Source organism: Choristoneura fumiferana, chromosome 4 (assembly GCF_025370935.1).
Source record: "Choristoneura fumiferana chromosome 4, NRCan_CFum_1, whole genome shotgun sequence".
NCBI lineage: Eukaryota > Metazoa > Arthropoda > Insecta > Lepidoptera > Tortricidae > Choristoneura > Choristoneura fumiferana.
The window spans coordinates 9,480,458-9,503,676 of record NC_133475.1 but is presented as its reverse complement, the minus strand read 5'-3'; the positions used below and the strand labels follow the sequence as shown (position 1 = coordinate 9,503,676).

Sequence of the window (23,219 nt, the reverse complement as noted above, 5' to 3'; positions counted from 1 at the left end):
GAACCTTAAAAAGGGAACTCGAACAGGGCAGGTAGACGAAGAAACAATGAAATCTGCTATACAGGAGATCTTTGACAAAACCTTGTCTATTAGAAAAGCTGGCCAAAAATTATGGTATCAATCGACAACACTTAAACTCGCTTAACAAAGTTCCACAAGAAAACAGTTGCTGAATACGATGGTACATAGGTACAATCCCAAAGCGTGTGTTTAGCTCGAAATTTGCATCGAATCAAGTTCATCGACTAATGAAGAGGATGCTTTGAACAACTACATCACGGGGTGGATTTTGGACTAAGCAATTAATAAGAAAACTGTTATTTTGATTAAGACTGAATTATAATATGATTATGTGTTATTTTCGACCTCATTAAATATTTGTAGTTTGTATAAATAGCTTTTTTGTGACTCTGTACGGAGGCTCCCCACTATGTACGAATGTGCCTTCCACCGTGTATGAAGCTACCCCGAGCGTGAGGTGCTTTCGTACGTTTCTCATTTTTTGGGGAAACAGTCACAACTTTGAAATGTTGCTATTTGGCAACTCTAACGAATACTACTATGGTAACTAGATATATAGGCAATGTGGTAGTGTTTCAATTATTTTGAAATTAGGTACTGGTTAATTTTTACAAGGCCTAGAGTAAAAAGTGTACGAATCCTACCTGCTCTCCCCTATGAGATGCAAAAAACAGGTAACACATGAAACGTCATTTTAGTATCTCGAATTATGGGACAGACTACAGACCAATCAGTGAAACTAGATAATCAAAATAAATGTTTCTTTACTTTTCAACACTGCTGCCAAACATCTCAAACTGATAATCCATATCCATTATTTCCTTTTTGATTTTGTTAACAGTCATATTTTTACAAAGACCCTGGTCCCTCGGGTCGTTCCAGCCGCCATTGCTTGCCACATAGTCGAAGCTCATGTATTCGTCTGCCAGTTCTATGTCAATGGATATTTCGAGGTTAGGTGGGAACAACGATTTCTTTGTCTGATTTTGCAACTTTAATATTTGGTCTACACTCAACAAATTGTCATTAGTGCAATCCATTAATTTTTCAAACGACACACAGGATGTTAGTTTGATTGCCCGAGGAAAAACACTCGACATGACTCTATACATCCCTCCGTCCTTACGATTCATCGACACGTACGACAGTGACTGGGCCCAAGAATTGTCATCAATAGAACAAAAGTGATCATAGTGCGATACGATGTTATTCCAAACAGAAAGATCGAATGCTAGCACGCCAGAATGTTTCATTGGATCCCAAGTAGTGACTTCAACTGCTTCGTGCTTATTCTTAGCCACCAAATGTGTTGACGCCAGCGACAAAAATTCGCAACGAGATATATTAGTCGAAAGGTTTTTCATAAAAAGTGTAATGTAAATTAAGTCTTCTATAAAAAAGTAGTAATCATTAATAAATATGAAAGTACCGTCGTGGCCGTCAGTGCATGTCAGGTTCTCAAATACCTGGTTGGCAGTCCACCACCAATAATGTTTCTTTTCTGAGAGGTGCGGGTTACGATAGCGACCGTGAATGTCATAGGATTGTACACCAGTACAGTTTATAAATTCAGCTAACTTTACATTCACGTAGTACGGGCAATCGCCCGACGTAAACCCTGGGAAACTATCGGGATGTAGCTGCAGCGAATATGGGTAATAAATTTGTAACACCCGACAGAAATCAATTGTTTTTATCAGAGCGTGGGCTTGATCATCGTAATACAAATGGGAAAATATTAATAGCGCATCCTGTATTCCTTTGACTTGAGATAAAGATAGCAACATGAACCTCAGAGCCAACGAAGTCTCTCGTACAAAAATCACAAGCACCACCGTGTTTTTCTTTATGGGGCCGTACATTTCGTAATTCAATATCGTCTCTTCTCTATTATTGGCTTCAATGAAACTTTCTATTTCAGATTTATTAATTTTTTGAGTAGTTACATTGCTCGTATGAAATAAATGTTCCATGTCAGTCGAAGCTATGTATTTAAATACCTCTTCTTTTCCAGATGATTTGATTCTACGGAGATGTAATATGAAGATAAATACAAGAACCACCAGAACATTCCTGATAGTCATGAAGATCCTAAAACGGTTGTGTAGCATGTTTTCTTTTAATTTTAAACTAGTGATTTAGCAGCGAGTGTACTAAGCTGTTATGAAACCTTCAAAAAATATATCTGAGTCTAAAATAATAATCTAAAATAATCAATAAAAATATTTAAAAAATGCTGCAAAAATACTTCAAAAATGTAAATGACAATGATTTGTCACGATTATCAAAGAGAATACAACTTTGGAATACAGCCAATACGTTTTATTGGACGATTATTTGTGCTTGACAAATTAATCCAAAGAGAAGAGATTGGAGAAGATGATATAAAACCTAACCCAACAAAAATGTATTTACCTAAATCTAAAAAAATGCCTAATTCGTAAACAATGTCGGTAATGTAAAAATGTGGATTTAATCGAAAACTATGTATTTTCAAAGCTCCTTAGATCAGTTTCTGTCATGCATCTGTAAATTATCTAATGAAAAATTAAAATTGGTTAACGTTCCTGACAAGCTTGATTTTTGTTGTGATAAAATATGTAAAAGCGAAGATCACTTGAAAAGTATAAAGACATTATATCAAAATATCGCAAACGTTGATGCTCTTAGCAATGCCGCCTCTGAAAGTTGTATTGCAAGAAATCTTAAAAAGAAAAAACCGGTTCTGTGTTGGAACAGACATTATGTTAGTGATGCTCATTGGGAGGCTAGGTTGAAATTTCAGCTGTGGTTGTGGTATGGAAAACCAAAATCAGGCCCGATATATGAGGAAATTAACATTTCCCGTAACATTTTAAGTCGCGTCTAAAGTGGTGTCAGAAAAATTGTGAACAATTAAAGATAGAAAAATTAGCGTCGCTACCTTAGATGAATGATTGGTCTCTCGAGCTCGCTTGGAGCCCGCGAGACCAATCATTCATCTAAGGTCGCTACATTCAAAACATGACTTTCGGAACTTTTGGAAGGCTACCAATAAATTAAATAGCAAGTCTAGTCTCCCTGTGAGAGTGAATGGTATTAGTGATCACTACAATATATCAAAGTTGTTTAGACAGCACTTCACGGTACAATCACCCTTGGGCCCACCGCGGTCGCACAGCGCGGAGGGGCAGTCAGGTCAGGCGATTACAGCTGCATTTGCAGCCAAGGACGTTGCAGATATCATAAGGCACATGTCGCGTGGGAAGTCTCCTGGTCATGACGGTATGAGTATTGAGCATCTAAAGTACGCGGGCCCCCATATACCTAGACTGCTCGCATTACTCTTTAAGCTGTGCCTTGGACATTCTTACCTACCTGACGCGCTGATGAAGACGGTGGTGGTGCCTATTGTTAAAAACAAAACTGGTGACATTTGTGACAAGGTCAACTAAAGGCCAAGCAACAGTTGTGGCATAAGTTTTTGATGGTTTGCTTTACAGTCAACTCGATAGATATATCGCGTTACACGATAATCAATTTGGTTTTATTCGTGGACAATCAACCAACAGAAACGGCCATTTTGTCTGTTAAGCAAACTATCAAGTACACAGATCGGAGGACGCCTGTCTATGCATGCTTCCTCGGCTTGCCCAAGGCGTTCGACTTGGTTAATTATGACATCCTATGGCGGAAGCTGGAGAGCATTGCTGTTCCTCCATAGTTGACTAGAACGCTCAAATTTTGGTACCTCAACCAGGTCAACGTCGCGCGCTGGTCGGGAGCATATTCGAGGCCATACAGGTTGGAGTGCGGTGTGAGACAAGGAGGACTTACATCACCTAAGCTCTTGAATCTGTATGTCAATGCGTTAGGGGAGGAGCTCAGCAGCATGCATGTCGGCTGTCGTATCGACGGCACCTGTTTCAACAACATCAGCTACGCGGATGACATGGTGCTGCTGAGCGTGTCTCCGTTTAGTCTTGTCAAACTGTTGTGGGTATGTGAGAGATATGCTGTCAGCCATGGCTTATCATAGTATAATGTTAAAAAAAGTGAATGCATGGTCTTCTGGGTCACAGGCAAAACTCAGTGTACTGTTCCTGCCATAAAACTGAACGGGACACCATTGAAGGTAGTGAACCAATTTAAATACCTGGATCGCATATTGACCTGTGACCTAAAGAACGATGCAGACATGGAGAGAGAACGCAGGGCGTTGTCTGTCAGAGCGAACATGGTAGCCAGACGGTTTGCTCGATGCTCTAGAGAGGGAAGCTGTCCCTATTTAGAGCATATTGCACCAACTTTTACACGAGCAGCCTGTGGCTGGCCTACACGCGCAGGTAGTATAGCACCCTGGGTGTACAATATAACGATGCATTTAGGGTGCTAATGGGGCTGCCTCGATTCTGCAGCGCTTCGGGTATGTTCGCGGAGGCTAGAGTGGACTGCTTTTATGCCACCATGAGAAAGAGCTGCACATCCCTGGTGCGCAGAGTACGGGCCAGCACCAACAGCATCCTAACTACATTCTCGCAGAGGTTCGACTGTCAGTACATGAATCATTGCAGTATGGTATGGTTCATGTATTGACTAAGGTGTAGCGTCACTAACACTAGATTTAAGCTTTATGTATTACTAACAATATATGATCCTATGTTGGTTGAAATAAATAATATTATTATTAATATTAGAACGTTTTCCAATTTATTAAAATTATGTACGTTTAATAGTGCGACTTGGCAATTTTTCTCTTTTTCTAGATAGATAGAAAATACATTTATTTTATTCTCTTTCACAAAAGACACACAAATTCAATAAGAAATATACAATTTTTTACATTACAGACAAATGAAACAATTTTTTTTTTCAATTTTCTTTCTCGATTTGATTTATCGGAAGAAGGTATAAGCATAATGACTTCTTTAGAGTACCTACCAATACATACTTAGGTAGGTACTTGTACTTTAACTCTGACACACTTTTTCGAATGCTTGACTAGATCTTCGCCAGTGACAATACTAGAATGACTACATTGTACCATCAGTCAAATAAGTGGTCTATCAATTTTCAATCAAGTTCCTATCCTTCCTATCAAATAAATATGTCGCTAAAGTCGAACTATCAAGTTCACAGACACGTCTATTGGCATTATTGTTTTATGACATGCAAACGATTATCAACTTTAGGGTGGTAGACCACTTATTTGGCTGATGTACCTACTCAGACACGAAGATAAAGTTGATGCGACTTGGCAAGTTTTTAGCCACCAAATAATAAATAATTTGTCATGTTATCAATTGACTACTTAATATTGCTAAAAAAAAAATAACATAACAAATAAAGTACTTAGTAATATTAGCCCTTACTTCCTTTCTCATCAATCATCATTATTACCAGCCGAAAGACGTCCTCTGTTGAACTACAGTGCACCTGGACGACAGTCCACCGGGTGGGGGGCCTGCCAACGCTTCATGTTCCGGTTCGTGGTCGCCATTCGAGGACCTTAATAGTTCCTGTTCTTCAAGCGATATTGGCCTGGTCATTACCTTCTTCATTAGGTAGCTATTACTAATTACTGTCCATCTGTCTGTTACCTTTCCACGCTTAAACTGTTGAACTGATATAGCGATAGTTTTTTCGATAGATTTTCATAGGTAACAAGCAAACACACTCACTTAAGCATTTCTAATGAGTAGATGTAAATAGTAAGGGTAGCATGAGGATTATGAGTATAAAATAAAGGAACATTTCTCTATGGGCACTTAGCGCCATCTAGTTTCGAATAGCAAAACTAACGTATGCACCCGACTGTTCTGCTCTCCTTTGGAGCTTCGAACCGTCACAGCAACCTCAGAGAAAGATGTGATGTGACCTTTTCCGATGTATCAGAGAGAACCTAAATATACCTCAAATAGGTACAGCAACGGTATAAATATCTACAACCGTAGAATCAAATATACTATGTATAAATCGACCTTATGGTTAGTGACAATAAAGGTGGTAAGTATAAAAATTTTAACGTCTCGGTAACGTACACATATTTATGCCCATTTGCCACGTATTTTTAATTTACTTAGGTAATAAATATCGCTAGATGGCGTCAGTATCGTGAGGTTTTATTGACGTTACGGTCTTGCTTGCGTTTGGCTCATTTTGTTATTTTATTAGCATTGGCTAGGGCTATCGATTTTTGTCTCACTAGATGGCGCACTGTTGCATGAGGTTTTTAAGTATGGCTTTCAAAGCCTGTTATTACGGGCGTGAAAACAAAGTTTAGATTAAAATCGTATTTAATACACCTTAAAACCGTACCATAAAAATATCGAGCATGCCACAGTGTTGCATAGTCCCAGTTTTGTTCGGAAAAAAGGGAAGACAAAGGTTTCTGAAAGACAAAACTGTCTCAAAACACAGACATTCTTTGCCCCGGAATGCATATTTGCCATAATTAATTTCAGACATTGCAAAATATTCACAAAATTATTATAATTATAAATAAACCAGCGTAGCTCACCCAAAACTATGAGATTTAACATTTCGGAGACCTCACGCTACACTAGCGCCTCTAGTGGCGAATTCATACGCGATAGCCCTCTTTACAAGCAAGACCGTAACGTCAAAAACCGGCCATGAGTGTGTCGGACACGCCCGAAATAGGGTTCCGTAGCCATCACGAAAAAATTAAGTAATATTTTTCTAAGGATTTCGTATTTTGTACGGAATATTCCAAGTTTAGGTATATTTTATACCTTAGGCTGCTATTTACTCCTAAACTACTAATAATTCTCAAGAAAACTTAGCCGTTATAGTTTTCCTTGTAGGTTTGATATACTTAACTACCATACTGAATATTTTCAAAATTTTGCACCCACCGGTTTAGATTTAAGAGGGGGGAACGGGGACGCTCGATAACATGAAAATTTGCACTTTAAAGTTGAATATTTTGCAAACAAATCAGTGAATCGAAAAATCGTTTTAGCAACCCCGTAATGGTTTTAAAAGACCTATCCAACGATACCCCACACTACAAGGTTGGATAAGAAAAAAAATCACCCCCACTTTACGTCTATGGGAGGTACACTAAGATTTTTTGTTTTTTTTTATTGTACCATTTTGTCGGCATAGTTGATAGTCCCTGAGTAAAGCCGCGGTTTTTAACATTTTGGCTACGGAACCCTAAAAAACCTCACGATACTAACGCCATCTAGCGATATTCCGCCTATCTTTTGGCCCTCATTCCCACTACTTTCCTACTCAGGAAGATAATTAAGTAAATTAAACTGAGGCGACAGCGACGGATTGAGGTGATTTTTGGCATAGAGATAGTTTATGGGCCTGAGAGTAACATAGGCTACTTTTTATCCGGGAAAATGCACAATTCCCGAGGAAACCGCGCGATAACCGAATTCTAAGCGGACGAAGTCGCGGGGCAAATGCTAGTACTGTTATATAGGTACTGTCGTGGTTATTAACGGAGCTATTTAGCATACAATTTAGGTAGAATTCTGCACGGCTGTTCTCTTGAAAATAGCGTCCATGAGCACGTACTATCTGAATATCGAAAATTGAAATATCGATAGTTAAAATATCAACGGTCAAGATAACCTAACCTTTCGATATTTTGACCGTCGACTTTTTAACATTACATATATTCATTTTCGATATTCAGATACGGGTACGTCCCCGTTCATATATACAATTTAAGGTCTTAATCAAGTTTTATTAATGATTATTGGAAATGAATTAATTATAATTTCAAATTAATATTTGATTATGATTAACTAACATAGTATTATAAGTCAACCTTGTTACTAACAAATTATGGATTTAATTGTCTAAAATAAATGTTTTATGTTTTTTATTTTATTTATTATTTAAATAGGTAACTGAAAACCAGAAAGAAGTTTGCTCAGAATCGAGAGTGGAATTGATTACATTATGTTTTAAATTAGGTTGTGTTTGTGTTCCCTTTTTTATTGTGCCCAGTCTAAAAGTTACAACTGCAACAGGCGCCAATTAAATATTTTAGCGAGGTTGCATACTATTTCGATAATTTAATACTGGCCGGTTTGCTGTCAGTGTGCTTTTCGCTTTTCTTCTAAAAACGTCAAAGCGCTACTGAGAAATACAAAACATGAGTGTAGAGTTAGAAATGAAGTAGAATTACTGGCTTAGCAAAACACACGAATATCTTTTAAAATAATGAAGGTATTCAAAAATAAATGCAATCAACCAACTTAAAATGAAAAAATATTTTTGGGGTGTCTGAGGTTTTCGGCTATTTTTAACACCTTGTATTTAGTTTTATTTTTATATCGTTGATCCTTATTAAGATCCTACTACGTCGCCCTACCTCTAGGTCCAACGAGTTTGGGCGATTCTCATTTTTTTGCAACTTACTTCCATGGATTTCATTAAGCTTTCATGGATGTAAATAACTCTTTGTTATATTTCAGAAAAAAAAATCATTAATCTTATAATGAATTCACGTAAGTTATTATCTATCAATAATTTGTGAACATCATAACATTTAGCACTTTATCAAAATATTAAAAAATGTATACATCCACGGTAATGTCCATGGAAGATAAGTACTGTTGCAAAATGATTGCGCCGTTTATACTTACAGCACCTGGGCGACCGAGCTCCGCTCGGGCTAAAACTCGGTAACCAGCGTTTTCCTAGAGATAAGACCAAGCAAAATCTTTTATTATCGCCGAAACCTGTACATACCAAATTTCGTTGAAATCGTTGGAGTCGTTTGCGAAATTCTGATTATAATAATATATATACCTATGGATGTCTTCCGGCTGAGGTGATGACGAGGTAGGTATCTCTATTCTATATTAACACATCCAATACCTTTAAACGAGCAATTCAAGCAAGCAATCCACTGTTGAAGAATGGCCTCCCGCTTAGAACGTCACAATGAACGACAACTCGCCCCTTGCAACCACCGGCTGCCCATAACAATTAGAGTCGGAGGACAGCCAACGCTTCATCCTCCGGTAGGTACTTACTTGGACGCCACTCGAGAACCTTTTTTTCTCCTCCAGCGGTTATCTGTTCTTCGAGCAAAGTGCAAATGCGAAATGTGACTATGGCGCAAACAGACACCGAGGATGGCTCTCTCCATAACTCGTTGCGTGATTCTGAACCTCTCCAAGAAATACCTACCTATCTGTACATAGATAGATACTTGGTTCCGACGGACGTTTTTTAGTGTGGAGATGGTATGTCCTTATATATATTTTCCTTGATAGATACATAGGTGAAATAGGTAGGTACGTATATTGTGCGACAAAGATTTTAATGAACGTAGGTGACATTTGCACGAGCGTGCTTTATTTTATTTACACTACCTACTTGCTTATTAAGTTTACAATACTACCCTGATAAAAGGCTTGGTATATATAGGTAGTCTCGAAAAATCTAGGTATGCAAAGACCACGATGTAATTTGGGGAATTTCCACGAGAATTTAGTAAAATCTGAAGTTTCAACCTCGAATAAAGTCTAGTATATACATTATCAAAATAATAAGTAAGTATAAGTACTTATTGACTTGTACGCCTTTTTATTATGTCTGCACTGCCCAGTAATTGCATAAAGGTGCAGGCTAAAGACGGCGAAACATCTTTGTTGCAAATGAAGCCCTCCATTTTCCTTCGTTGTTCCGTGTAACCGAAATTCATTGAATTCCTTAGATTTTTTTATTTTATATTGGGCAACATTCTAGCTTTCTGGCCTTTAGCTTAAGTATATTCATCTCACAGCTGAACACAGGCCTCCTCTCAAATTAGAGGGCTTGGGTTACAGCTAAAACTCCCATAAGGGCCCGGTGCAAAATGGAAACAGGTTTCCTCACGATATTTCAAAAGCAATTTCGCAGATAAATTCGAAACTTCATCGAATTTTGTTCAAGTTATGAACACCAAAAGCCATATCTGCACCATTGAGATTAGTTTTACTTATACTAGGCGCTTCGTCAGTCTTACCGTCTCCGTGCCGGGGTGATAAAAAGCCATCGCCGTAACATCAAGATCTGTCTCAATCGTGAGATTCCATAAAACTGCGTACGTTTTTCCATACAATCTCAAGCTCACGATGTACAAGTACCTAGTACCTAGATGACGACGAAAATTAAAACCCTGGCCGCCATTCGATTAGTTCATTTGCTTCATGTTCAAGATGAGTATTAAATTTCCGTAAGCTGTATGCAATACTTAAAAATTCCATTTAAATTCAGAGTAATTTATTTTAGTAAATTTGCCGACGCATATTTTTATTACAATAAGCTAAGCGACAATAATAAAAGTGTAATTATTAAATAATATTTATGTATTGTTATTTGTAACTCATGTCATTAACAAAAATAATAATAGATCGATGAGACATTATAACAAACATAATATTTTATTAATCGATTCTATTATGTTATTTCTTACTATGCCGGCTTTCTTTTTCACCTTATGCCATTACAAAAACTCGCGCTATTTGTCACTCAAGTTTACAACCTACAAATAGTACCAACCTAATACAGAAAAAGCGTTGTTCCGCCGATAAAAAAAGAAAGAAACTGCTTTAAAAACATGTAATCAGTGAAATAATATTTTATTTTGTTTTAACAGATCGATTTAAATCGTTATACATCAAAATATATGACATAAAATTAATAAAAGTTGCTCAAGTGAATCTTGTATCCGGTCGCTTTATTTCACCACCAGGCGGCGCTCAACATCACTCGTTCGTGTATCTATAGTTTCCTTCTGTTTTGAAACCCAAGCCTAGTGATTTAGTTCTTGAAAATAATTGTTAAGGTGGTCTAAAGGTGTTTTAATTGCTTGTTAACATTTTGCTACGATGGAAAAGAGAGTCGTCTTGGAGTTAAGGGGCAGGATCCCTTCACAGGTAAATAGAATCTCAATTCTCAATCTATTGGAATGTTTTGTCGATACGTATTTCGTCTGTACTTGATGTGTAAGACGTGTAAATTAGAATTTGGGGTAGAAATTTGTGGTTATTATCGCTGTATACTGTATCTCCAGTAATTGTTAATATAAATCAACTTCGTAATAGACGATATGGCGTTATTGTGTACAGGAATTGGCCATTACCGATTGTTACGTTTCATGTGCACGTATCGCACATACTGCTGATATTATTGTGTTTTTACGTATATTTCCACGTGGTGAATAATCCTTTTCCCTGTTTACATCGATAATCCATCTAATTCACCTATTCTCCATGCACGTAAGCACTAGAAACGGTCATGATGTAAATATCCCATATTGAGGTTAAGTTCGAAAAAATACTAGCAGACTAATTTATAAGACCTCTTATGTATGAATATATTTGAATTACACGGTTCTTTGGCATAGATTTATAATATTATCATGTGTATGTGTATATTTGTTACGACTAAACCCAATAATATAATTGATTACGACCTGTCAATAATTGTTAAGCTATTTCCGATGTATACTCATTATATTGCCCTCAAAAGTTAAGTTATATGGGAATAATGATGCTTATTTTTTGATGCACTAGTTTCTCTTAACCTTGGAAGTCGTAATAGTATGTAATTAAAGTTTTTTGTGAACTAGTTCACCTGAATCTACTCTGCTCAATTTCGCGCCCTTTCACCTATTATGAATTCTATTTCCACAATCAAGTGAAAGTAACTTGTTTTATTATTGAAATAATTTTCATACATGTAGCAGCTGATGTAATAAGTTCTAAAATGCATTTCGTTTACACTTTTTACATCTGCAGTTCCATATTGACGCACGCCTTACCGATACAGCGGCCATGTTTATTGCGTCGCGATGATTCGTGTCATCCGCCATTTCAAGAGAAAACGTTTTAAATTTTACTCGCGTTTGCAACACGCCGATTACGTTTTATAGCATAAACTACGTTAAAAACACATCCCTTTCATGTTACAATAAACGTTAGCCCTGTTTTATCACTAGTTTGTTACATTTTCCAAACTACGCAAGTGCCATTGCGTTGACAACTCACACCATTTTGACGTTTTGGTTGGCTTGCTTCGCAATATGCTGTAGAGAAGCCAGTAGCATTACTTGTTATTGAATCTTTTTACATACAAATCTGGTTATTAGGGGTATGCGATTGTAAAAATACCAAAATAATTTTAGATTAAAATAATTTTGTAAATTTTCAGCTGGTTTCGTTTTTGGTCATACTCATAATAGAATGCGGGCCAAAGTAACCTTGATAGCAATCATAACAAACGTACCTATCCTGATAAGATTAAATTTGACCGCAAACCGCAATTTTAAATAGTAACGTCTCTTTGGTAACTAATAACTGTTGTTAATTAAATGAATGAATTATTTATTTATTATTATTTATTCTTTCAAACAATTTGGAGGCGCAACGCAGGTGCTTTACGGTCAATTTCAACATTGATGTGACGAATGTGCCGCTCCCATTTTCATTACTCTTCTAGATGGCGCTGGAATGAAATTAAAATGAAACTTTTTGAATTTCAGGTCAAGGAATTGAACCTTGATAACTGCCGAAGTACCAATGTGGTAGGTCTCACTGATGAATACACCAATCTTGAAATACTAAGTCTCAACAATGTTGGATTAACCACACTGAAAGGTTTCCCAACCCTTCCCAAGCTCAGAAAATTAGAACTTTCTGATAACCGAATATCTAATGGACTTAACTTCCTTAACGGGTGCAAGAAACTGTCACACCTGAATCTTTCTGGAAACAAAATCAAGGATTTGGAAACATTAAAACCTTTGGAGGAATTTAAAAGTCTAAAGAACCTAGACCTCTTCAACAATGAAGTCACAAGCATTGATGACTACAGGAATCAGGTGTTCACCTTACACCCCGCCTTGAAATATTTGGATGGGTAAGTTAATTAAGGGTTTCTAAGTGTACCCTAACTAAGCAGGTTTTTATGTGGGTACTAGGCAATGGCTGAACATACACTTACCTATGTAAATTGTAAGTCATCATCATGAGCTGGAAGATGTCCACTTTTGGACAAAGGGCTTAGAGCAGCACAATGAATGACTCTTGCCATATCACCTAGTTGTATTTGGAAGTTTTTGATTGATCCTAGCAATGGCAATTGGAACCCTGCATTAATAAGTATCATTTGGCTGGTGTTCATTGTGCAATTAAAGACAAGGGTTAAAGATAATACCAAATATGTTATGATTATGAAAAGTTTCTGTTCATGTGTATTTTTGTTATAGGTTGGACAAAGAGGACAGAGAAGCAGAAGACAGTGATGTAGAAGAAGAAGATGAGATGAATGGAAACAATGACAGCGAGGAGGATGGTTTGTGAATTCATATCATTCATACTTTAACAAACCCATCATGTTCCCTGTGCTGCTAAGCATGAATTCAGTGTTTAATAGTTCGAGAATTGAGAAGTTCCTTTTGTGCAAATCTTTTGGTTAGAAAAAAAGTTTTAGCTTTCCATTTGTGACCTAACAGTATTCTAAACCTCCTGCTCTATTAATGTGTACAGGATATGTATGGGTTATGTTTCAATTGAAATTTAAACTATTTGAAAATACTTCACAAGACAAAAAACAAACTTTTATAGAAAGTTCTAAAAGAGAAACAATTTAAACAAGAAATTTAATTAGTAAACCTCATGATTTAAGTACCTTTTTAGTATATTCTGATTGTCATTTATTCATATCATTAATTATTATTAATAGGTTATGCTGTGAACTACTTGCATACAACAAACATTACAAATCTGAACTTATATACTGACTTGCAGATTTGGATATAGATTTGGGTCCATTGGTGATTGATGATGATGAGCCTTCAGATAGGCCTCCGGAGAGCAGATCCTCTCTTCCCGTAATACTGTACACAGTCTACGGCATACTATATCACATGGGTTATCTTGCCAAAAGTAAGCATCATGTCTATGTCAGTGATGCTTCTCATGTCTTCATTGGCTGCTTATTTAAAGCATTACAGAAAAAAAAATAAGATTCCATTATATAAAATTACATTTTGCCCGCCACTGTCTGCGAAAATTTCAAATATTCGCTATTTCGAAGGAACTCAATTTTGAGGGACAAAAGCTGCATTTTCTTCCCAGGGTCTTAAACTATCTACATACCAAATTTTATTGAAATCAGTTCAGCAGTTAAGATGTGAAAAGGTGACAGAAGAGTTATTTTCGCATTTATATTATATAGTTTGGATTGTCACATTTCTCAGTAATTAATAGAGCCTCCTAATAGATTCCTTGTTATCTTGGAGCTCCATCTCCATCATTTATAATCAGATTAAAAAATTATTGTTCTATTTGAACAGACATACATCTTACTTCCTTTTTGGTTCTACATAAATTTTATCTATAGCGATTCTGCAATGATAATTTCATTTACTTAAGTAGGTGTTTGATGTTTATGGTTTAAGATAAGTATTTGTGAATCAACACCAACCAACCATTAATCAACCAAATTAAATTTGTCAACCATTAATTTATTTTAAAATCTATCATCGTAGCTTTATTTTAAATAAGCTCTATTTTATCAGTAGCCAAACTTTAAGACTCAACTGCCAGATACTTAGATAGACTTAAAATGGAACTTAATTAGCCCTACTGATTTAGGATGCGCGATGTTTGTCAGACAGTTGGTCAGGGTAGGGTTCTAGTTTGTTTGACTATATAAAATTACAGTGAACTCTATGTTGCGAAAAAATTAGATATATAGTGGTCCTTTAAAAACAAATCTTGACTATTTTTGGCTCTTACCAGCAGTCATTTAAAAAACGCAAACATCATCTTGCTCCGAAATGTGTTGCTCTAAATTAGTATTATTATTATGTGACGTTTCTTTGTTTGTCAATCAGACTTGGAGGATGAAGAGGAAGACGATGAGGATGATGGAGACATCTCCCTGAGTGCAGTCTACAATGAGAACCTTGGTATGTATTTTGCATTTTTTTTTATAATTAATATTGTATAAAACAAGTAATTATAACTCTTTAATTTGTTGTACATTAAACATGAAAATTACAGTTAACAAGAGAAAGATGTACAAAGGCGAACTTATCTCTTAAAGGGATCTCTTCCAGTTAACCTTTGAACGAGTAATCGTCGGGTCTCTGACTCAACCTCTTTTATCGCGTATATACAATTTTACTAAATTCTAATAATCATTTTAGATACACATCCTAAACTAGATATTCCAATTTCATAAAATCTCATATACAAGGTTGGGTCAGAGGCTCGTTGTAAAGGCACTGGTGACTAAACTGACATACAACATCAACAACATATATACTACTCCAGTTGTTCAGTAGATATATCCCTTGAGGATCATTAGAGGTGCACTCATTTATACTTTCGCTCCAAATTACCCTTATAGCTACGAAACTATAATTATTAAAAAAGGTACTTTAAATTTAGCATGCCTGTAGGTAATCGTAATAGCCAAATCCTTTTTAGGATTTTCTGAAAGTCTGAAAGAGGATTACTTAGTATTATGTAGCTGACACCTGATGATGGATGGATGGTAAAATCAAGCTAAAACGACTGAATGGAGGTTGATAAAATAATAAATAATATAACAAAGTTAAAAGAGATATGAAGTATTATTATCGAGTTTTATTATATTTATGCATAAAGAGTAACCCCCTTATTCATAAAACTTAACAAGCCTATGTTAACTAACAAATGCTTTGTCCCTTTCTAACAAATACAAATGTCGAAGTGACAGATAAGGACAAACGAATTTTAGCGGCATTTTAACTAAAATAGGTTTGATTGTCGTTTATGAATAAGGGTGTAAGAATTTAATTATAATGTAACGCATACTTCTAAAATTAGTTTAGTATTAAGTAAACTAACAATCACAATCAAAAAATTGTTTAATTTGGTATAATTAGGGTTCTTCCTTATTTAGTTAGTAAAATTAGTTTTATATATGTTAGATTTTATGCCTAAAACACAGAATGCTAGGTACTTGTTGTAAAATTTCTCTTACAGTATGTTTAAGTTCTTAGTTAAAGTGTAACCAAGGTTATTATTATTTATGATTTCCTATTAAATAAATACTTGTAATGAAAGTAAGCTTTTTGATAAAACAATTCTCATTTATGAATGTAAATGTTTGTCACAGAGGAGGAGAGCTCGGCCAGCGACCTCTACGAGGGCTCTGAAGAAGAGGATGACGACGACGATGACGACGAAGAGAACGATGCCGACCAGAAGACCAAACCCGCAGGTAGGCAGCCACACATTTAACTTGAAAGGACCATGGGCAACTGTATGGGAAGTGTACCGAAAACCAACAGAGCTGAGAATTATACCATTAAATAGGTCTTTACGTGTACTTCATTTCATTCTATGGGCACAAAGTTCAATTGGGATGCACCAAAAAAAATAACCTATAGTTTTTATTTTATTTTTGGAAAGAATAGGATATTTTAAGATTTTCATTGTTTTTGAATTTGGATGAGTACTTAATTTTTTATACTTATATTTTTTTACGAAATACGCTGGATGACGTCACAGTGAGACAACCACATTCCATTGCCTGGAAAAATTCAGGTCGTACATAACGTAATCTGTGGCATTACAATTTGACAATAATTCAAGCACGGTTGAGGGTCCTAAATGAACCATGACAAATAGTTTTATTTATTTCTCTTCTTTTAGCTTCGATTATTCCTATGTTTATTTAATGGTGTGATAGTAAATAGATATTATTTTATTAAAATCTGATATTTAAATAATTTTGTTTACTTGTAACGTAGTAATTTAATAATTTAATTTGTAAAAATATATTGGAAATACTCGTATACATTTCGGACTTTACGATAAATGACAACTGTTTAAGGCCGGGTGCGCATCATGTGATTAAAGTTATATCTTTGTCACTCTTTGCTATTATAAGCAGGATAGGAACATTTCAAACTGTCAATTTGCTTAAGAGTGTAGACCCGCTTTATAACTTCCTTTGTGACGAGACACTGCAGGGGTCAAATAAGGGTCCTTACTTACATTTTGTTTATTTAATTCAGTTTATCACATTTTTGGAATCTGATTTCTGAAAACGCTTCACAAAGCTTATTTCTCCAAATGGTTTTCGATTTATTATATGTTGTCAAAAATTGGGACATCCCAATTCCATTGCAAAGCTGAGATATTCAAGTTTTATTCATAGTAAATATCTATGAGAAACTGCGTTTTACCTGGAAAGTTCTCCTTATAATTAATGGCTTTAAAAATCCTGAAGGGTAATTAAGACAGATTTTATATAAAGTGATCAACCGATATTCTCCAAGAAATACAGTTTCTCATAGATATTTACTCTGACTAAAATATGTATATTCTCAGTTATGCAATGGAATTCAACTTTGTGCCCATAGAACGAAATAAAGTAGATAAGCAGACCTTTTTAATGACCTTACTCTCAGCTCTGTTGTTTTTTGGTCCATTTTGACGCATAGTCCTTTCAATTAGGGCTTTCACAGCGGCGAAATATCGCTAGATGGCGTTAGTATCATGAGGTCCGTTTGATGTTTACTTGCGATTGGCTAATTTAGTTAAGCCGAGTTTAGACTTGCAAGAAAAATCGTGCAAGTTGCATTACATTTCGGCGCTCGATTGACCACTACATACTCGTTGGCTTTCTTCTTCAAGTGCTTCCCCATTACTGAAGGTTGGCAGTCAGTTTTTTAAAATTTTCCTTATCTAGAGCTAGTCTGAACAGTTGTTGTCGGTTGGTCTTGCATGTCTAAACTTGGTTTTATTTAAAATACAAACTGAAAGATCATCATCCCAGCCTATATACGTCCCACTGCTGGGCACAGGCCTCCTCTCAGAGCAAGAGGGCTTGGGCCATAGTTTCCACGCGGGCCCAGTGCGGATTGGGAACTTCACACGCACCATTGAATTGCTTCGCAGGTTTGTGCAGGTTTCCTTACGATGTTTTCCTTCACCGCAAAGCTCGTGGTAAATTTTAAATGTAATTCCGCACATGAATTTCGAAAAACTCAGAGGTGTGAGCCGGGGTTTGAACCCACGACCCTCTGTTTGAGAGGCGATAGGTCAAACCACTAGCCACCACGGCTTCTGAAACTGAAAGATAGATGCACAGAAAAACCAGAAAAATAAGACCATCACTGGGAATCGAACCCAGGTCCTCGGTAATCCGTACCGCGTGCGTGAGTGGTGTATACCGCTACACCACTGATGGTCAACGGTACCGACACGAATTTCCCCTATGCACCTCATATCTCAGCTTGTTTATTTCTTATTTAGCCACTTAAGCAGTGACGCTAGCGACATCTATGCCGTAGCCCTCATCGAGAAACTTTTTCGGCACTCCATTGGAACTAGCCGCTCACCCGGACAAGAGATATCGTTACTAAGCAATCAAATTAAGATTGTTTTTTTTGGAATCTTTTTGTATTTTTTATTTCAATTCCAAATTTTTACTTTTACGGTCATCCCGTAAAACCTAAATTGAAAATACAAACTGAAACATAGATGCACAGAAAAACCAGAAAGATTGGTTTTATTTAACCAATCAGGAACAAACGTCAAACTGACCTCAGGATAGTAAAGCCATCGAGCGATATTTCGCCTCTGTGAAAACCCTCATTGGCGCAAAGGGAAGGCTCGTCATGAGCATTTTGCTATGTACCTACTGTTACACAAGTACACAATCCTAACTAATGTTATAAATGCAAAAGTATTTTGTTACGCTTTCATGTTTGAAATACTCAACCAATTGTGATGAAATTTGCTATGAATATAGACTTTCTTGATGGAGACCTTGAAAAGGACATAGGATAGTGTTTATACCCGAAAATGCTTAGTTCCCGCGGGATCGATAAACGAATTCTTCACATACGAAGTCGCGGGCAATAGCTAGTAAAGATAATTTTTGTCGCTTTTACTACTCTTAGTTGATGTCTTTATATAATGTATCTTGTCTACTACAGTTGAATCTATTAAAACCAATTTCAAAACTATTAAAAATGCCCCAATTTGAACAGTCACCACAGGTACCTATTGTTTGCTCCATTTTGTCATTCATATGTGGCATTTGCCTGCTTATTTAACACAAGGTAGCAGGGCGAGATATTAATTGAGAAATATTGCTGTGCACCTGTGTGATTACCACTGGTTTAAAGAAAGTCGGAACTTTCCTCATACATAATCCATTTAAAAATATCAGTATTTAATTCAGTCTAAGATATATCTATGTATTTTTATAAACTAAGAACGCAATGTTAGTCTTGTGACGTAAGATACTTAATAGACCGGGAGATGGTGACACAAAATATCAGGTCATTTGTACCAGTATGGCGGTTCTTCAGGGGTCTAATTACGGAATGACAAAAAATAAAATGATGGTCATAGCGCTGGTACCGGCGGCCCAATCGCGTGGGCGTTAATCGAACGTGTCGGATAAATAACGAGTGTCGAACGATTTGTTCCACAAAAATGCTTGTATTTTTCGATAGTCGATAAAAAAGAAGTAGGCGACGGTTCACGAAATACACCATGCCATACTTTTCTGGCGGTTCCAAATGGCCGCCATACCGGAAAGGAGTAATTTTTTTTTTCGCCAAACGATTTGTACGTATTTGATAAAATGTGACCGATATTATATTTCCCATACTTCTAGTAGGGGGAAAAAGTGCTGCCATACTTGAAAACTTATTTATTCGACACGTTTTGAAAATACGTAAAAACATTTTATACATCATCGAATCATTGTATTCTGTTCGTTTAGATGTAATTCTACCTAAAAAAAATATTCCATATTGTAACCATGGGGCGGATGGCATTTGGATTGTTGGAAATGATATGATACAATGTGACCCTTATTATATTTGCCATGCTTTTAGTAGAGGGAAAAAGTGGCGCCATACTTACGCCAAATCTTAGAATATTGAAAAAAAATGTACACATTCGCTACCTCCCACAGGTGGCATTGTCAGACTGGCATTATCAGACTTCTATTTATGATCATACAAATAACTAAAAAAATTTAGGCTGGTACAAATTGTTTCGCAAAAAAAAATTTTTACTCCTTGGCGGTATGGCGGCCATTGGGAACCGTCGAAAAAGTATGGCAAGGTGATTTCCGTGAATGGCTACTCGACAATGATTAGCTGGGCAAAAATTAGCCTGGTACAAATGGTTGTTTTTTTTTTTATTAATGTATTCGCGTCGGTATGGCGGGCTGTAAGTTACACCGGAGAAGTACGGCATTACGCAACCGCCTACATCGTTTTTTATCGACTATCGGAAAATACAAGCATTTTTGTGGAACAAATCGTTCGACACTCGTTATTTATCCGACACTTTCGATTAAGGCCTCCGCGATTGGGCTGCCGGTACCAGCGCTATGAGCATCATTTTCTTTTTTGTCATTCCGTAATTAGACCCCTGAAGAACCGCCATACTGGTACAAATGACCTAATATTTTGTGTCACCATCTTCCTATTACCTACCTAATATTATGTTAGATATCTACCTGTTTGTCCCTTACCGTTGACCGATTTAAAACTGTATTTTTTTTAGTGTGTTATTGTAAATATTTGTTGTCTGTACAGAAGGCGAGGACGCGGACGGCGACGGCGAGCCTGAGGAGAGCACTCGGGGTAAAAAGCGGAAACATGACGACGACGAAAACTGAGTGTTGCCTTAAGCGGAGTTATCTTACTAGCTCGTAAGTGTACAGCGCTCCGAAGCATCGGACAATAAACCTGATCACAACCACCGGAGGTACGTCGCAGCCATCCCATCCCTAGACTAGTTGTCATTTGTGAGATTGACCCCCGCAGGCTAGCTCGCCGCTTTCACCCTAGTGTTAACGCGTCCCCGCGACGCCACTGAATGAATTTAATGGAGATGTTTTCTATCATTATAATGTTGATGTCTTTTGCGTGTGGAATCTGTAGTTTGTTGTCCGAAAAGTTGATGTTTCAATTAAAATTGTTTATGTAGTAATATTTTTTTATTCTATTGACATACTTAATTTTAGTCTAATCATTGAAATGAAAGTGCAAGAATTTAGCGTTAAATTAGCTCTCAGACATTTTGGTATCAATTATATTAAAATTAGATATAAGGTAATGGAGGAAAACTTAAAATTGTATGCCCTTGGAATCGTTATAAATGTAAAAAAAAAAATTTGACATTATGCGGCTTATTTCTATTTCGTTGCAACTAAAAGAAATTTTTAGACCAGAGTTGTCTTTAGGAACAAGCCGCAGCTATTATGTCGAAAGTAATGGCAGCGTTAATGATAATGAATGACGCAATGAGGGCTATCGTTTTTTGTCTTACTAGATGGCGCCACTGTTGTGTGAGGTTTTTAAGTGTGGCTTTCAAAGTCTGTTATTACGGGCGCGAAAACAAAGTTTAGATTAAAATCATATTTAATACATCTTAAAACGTACAATAAAAATATCGAGTAGCCACAGTCTTGCGTAGTCCCGTTTTTTTTTCGGAAAAAAAGGAAGGACAAAAGTTTTGAAAGACAAAACTGTCTCAAAACACAAACATTCATTACTCCTTATCGCATAATTGCCATAATTAATTTCAGGTAATGCAAAATATTCTCAAAATTGTTCTAATTATAAATAAACCCGCATAGCTCACCCAAAAACTATGAAATTTGACATTTCGGAGACCTCACGCTACACTGGCGCCTCTAGCGGCGAATTCACACGCGATAGCCCTCATTAAGTAGGTCCACAGCACAGCGACGACGAGGACGACTCCATTGAATATTATAATGAAATCTGAAAATGGGTACACTGATGTTCAAAACTAATATAACAGAGTAATGAATAGATATTTATTTATCTGAGAATGTTTTATTTTTATTTTTGTACCTACACTATGACCATTATCTCTTGGTCACATAGGTGGCTTGTATAGAATCCGTAGCGCAATATTTTGTAGCATTAACTTGGGGGAAACAAAATAGATTTTGATGAGCAAGATAACATAACCGCGTTTTGTGCGGTGGATGAAGAGGAGTCGAAATGCATTGCGTTTGATAAGTATCTTTTTTCGTTCAACTTTCGACAAAATTAATGTTGTTACTGTTATCTGATCATCGATATATTGGCGCTGCGGATTCTGCTTTATAGTAAACCTGATGTTGCCCGCGACTTCGTCTGCGAATAATTAGTTAGTTGCGATCCCGCGGGAACTATGTAATTTCCATTGATGAAAACTATCCTATGCCCTTCCCAGGGCCTCAAACTATTTCTATACCAAATTTCATCTGAATCGGTTCAGCAGTTTAAGGGCGAAGAGGTAACAGACAGTGATTTTCACCTTTAATGTTAGTACGGATGTCTTGCACTAGCAGCAGAGTTACACTACTTACGTTATAACGCATTTGCTGCGGACTGGCCCATGATGCCGCTAACGCACATGAGCGTTCAAAAGCCTGCAATATCATGACTGGCACTGGGCGTTAGTAACGAAAACGCAAATATGCGATGCTATAACTGAATGTGTTAAATTCCTTGTCCATTCCATTATTGTCCCGCCATATCGGTTTATATTTACGTCCTGTTTCGTACTATGGTTCTTTTCGAGTTACATACGAAATGCGCATGTCCTCTGGATCTCGATACAGTTCCTTCACATAATACGAGTATTCTATTGACCAATATGACATGAATCACCATTTTAAATTTTCATACATAAACTGTAGTAACACCAGAAAAATTACTGAAGTTCGCCTTTAAGTCTAATATTAAGTTTTGTTACTTTGTATATGTGAATCTTTTTATACTGTTTTGGTAATCTCACTAAAGATAACTGAGAAATGTTTATCAAACAAACAAAAAAACTAGATATGAATTCCAAAGGGCGTCTTAAATTAATCCAATTAACTAGATCAAATCTTTGACATCCAAATGAGTTCAGAGAGTATTTTTCTACAATCATTTTTAAGTCGTAAAAAGAGCAACTAATGCACTGAAGGATATCAATGATAATATGAGATGTTTGGTTGATGCAGCGTGGAAACGTGCCAGATATGTTGAAGAGAATTTTAGTTAATAATTTTATTGTATTATGTAAGTCATTAAGTTTAAGTAATTTACAACTTGGCCTGTTGATATATATTGTATAATCCTATTAAGATTTTTATTTCTGGGATTGTAAAATAAAAACTAAACATTAATCTGGCGTTTTTTT

The 23,219-nt window shown here is 36.4% G+C and overlaps 2 protein-coding genes and 1 pseudogene across 3 annotated transcripts in view; 2 read left to right on the top strand and 1 right to left on the bottom strand.

Annotated features, from left to right (window-relative positions):
• Positions 1–2,506: 2,506 nt before the first annotated feature.
• Positions 2,507–4,596, top strand: LOC141427174 (uncharacterized; annotated as a pseudogene).
• Positions 4,597–6,577: 1,981 nt separating this feature from the next.
• Positions 6,578–23,219, bottom strand: part of LOC141427423 (lachesin-like) — a 211,422-nt gene continuing 194,780 nt past the window's right edge. The window contains exon 11 of the transcript XR_012451322.1: positions 6,578–6,600. The gene's annotated coding sequence lies outside the window, so the exon portion shown is untranslated. The remainder of the gene's footprint in view (positions 6,601–23,219) is intronic.
• On the top strand, positions 10,722–23,205 carry Mapmodulin (acidic leucine-rich nuclear phosphoprotein 32 mapmodulin). Of its 2 annotated transcripts, none has more exons than XM_074086833.1 (6): positions 10,722–10,916; positions 12,524–12,900; positions 13,250–13,335; positions 14,882–14,956; positions 16,153–16,257; positions 20,612–23,205. In XM_074086833.1, exons 1-6 carry the CDS (start codon positions 10,869–10,871, stop codon positions 20,689–20,691), a joined length of 771 nt encoding a protein of 256 aa, XP_073942934.1. In that variant the 5' UTR covers positions 10,722–10,868; the 3' UTR covers positions 20,692–23,205. The 2 variants fall into 2 exon arrangements, with proteins under 2 accessions (XP_073942934.1, XP_073942933.1); XM_074086832.1 differs by having other exon boundaries at positions 10,724–10,916; positions 20,609–23,205.

Excerpts from the sequence above, each read along its gene's own strand:
- Mapmodulin (XM_074086832.1), top strand. The coding sequence starts at position 10,869 with ATGGAAAAGAGAGTCGTCTTGGAGTTAAGGGGCAGGATCCCTTCACAG. Across the intron at positions 10,917-12,523 it reads GGGGCAGGATCCCTTCACAG|GTCAAGGAATTGAACCTTGA; the intron begins GTAAATAGAATC and ends TTTGAATTTCAG. Across the intron at positions 12,901-13,249 it reads GCCTTGAAATATTTGGATGG|GTTGGACAAAGAGGACAGAG; the intron begins GTAAGTTAATTA and ends TTTTTGTTATAG.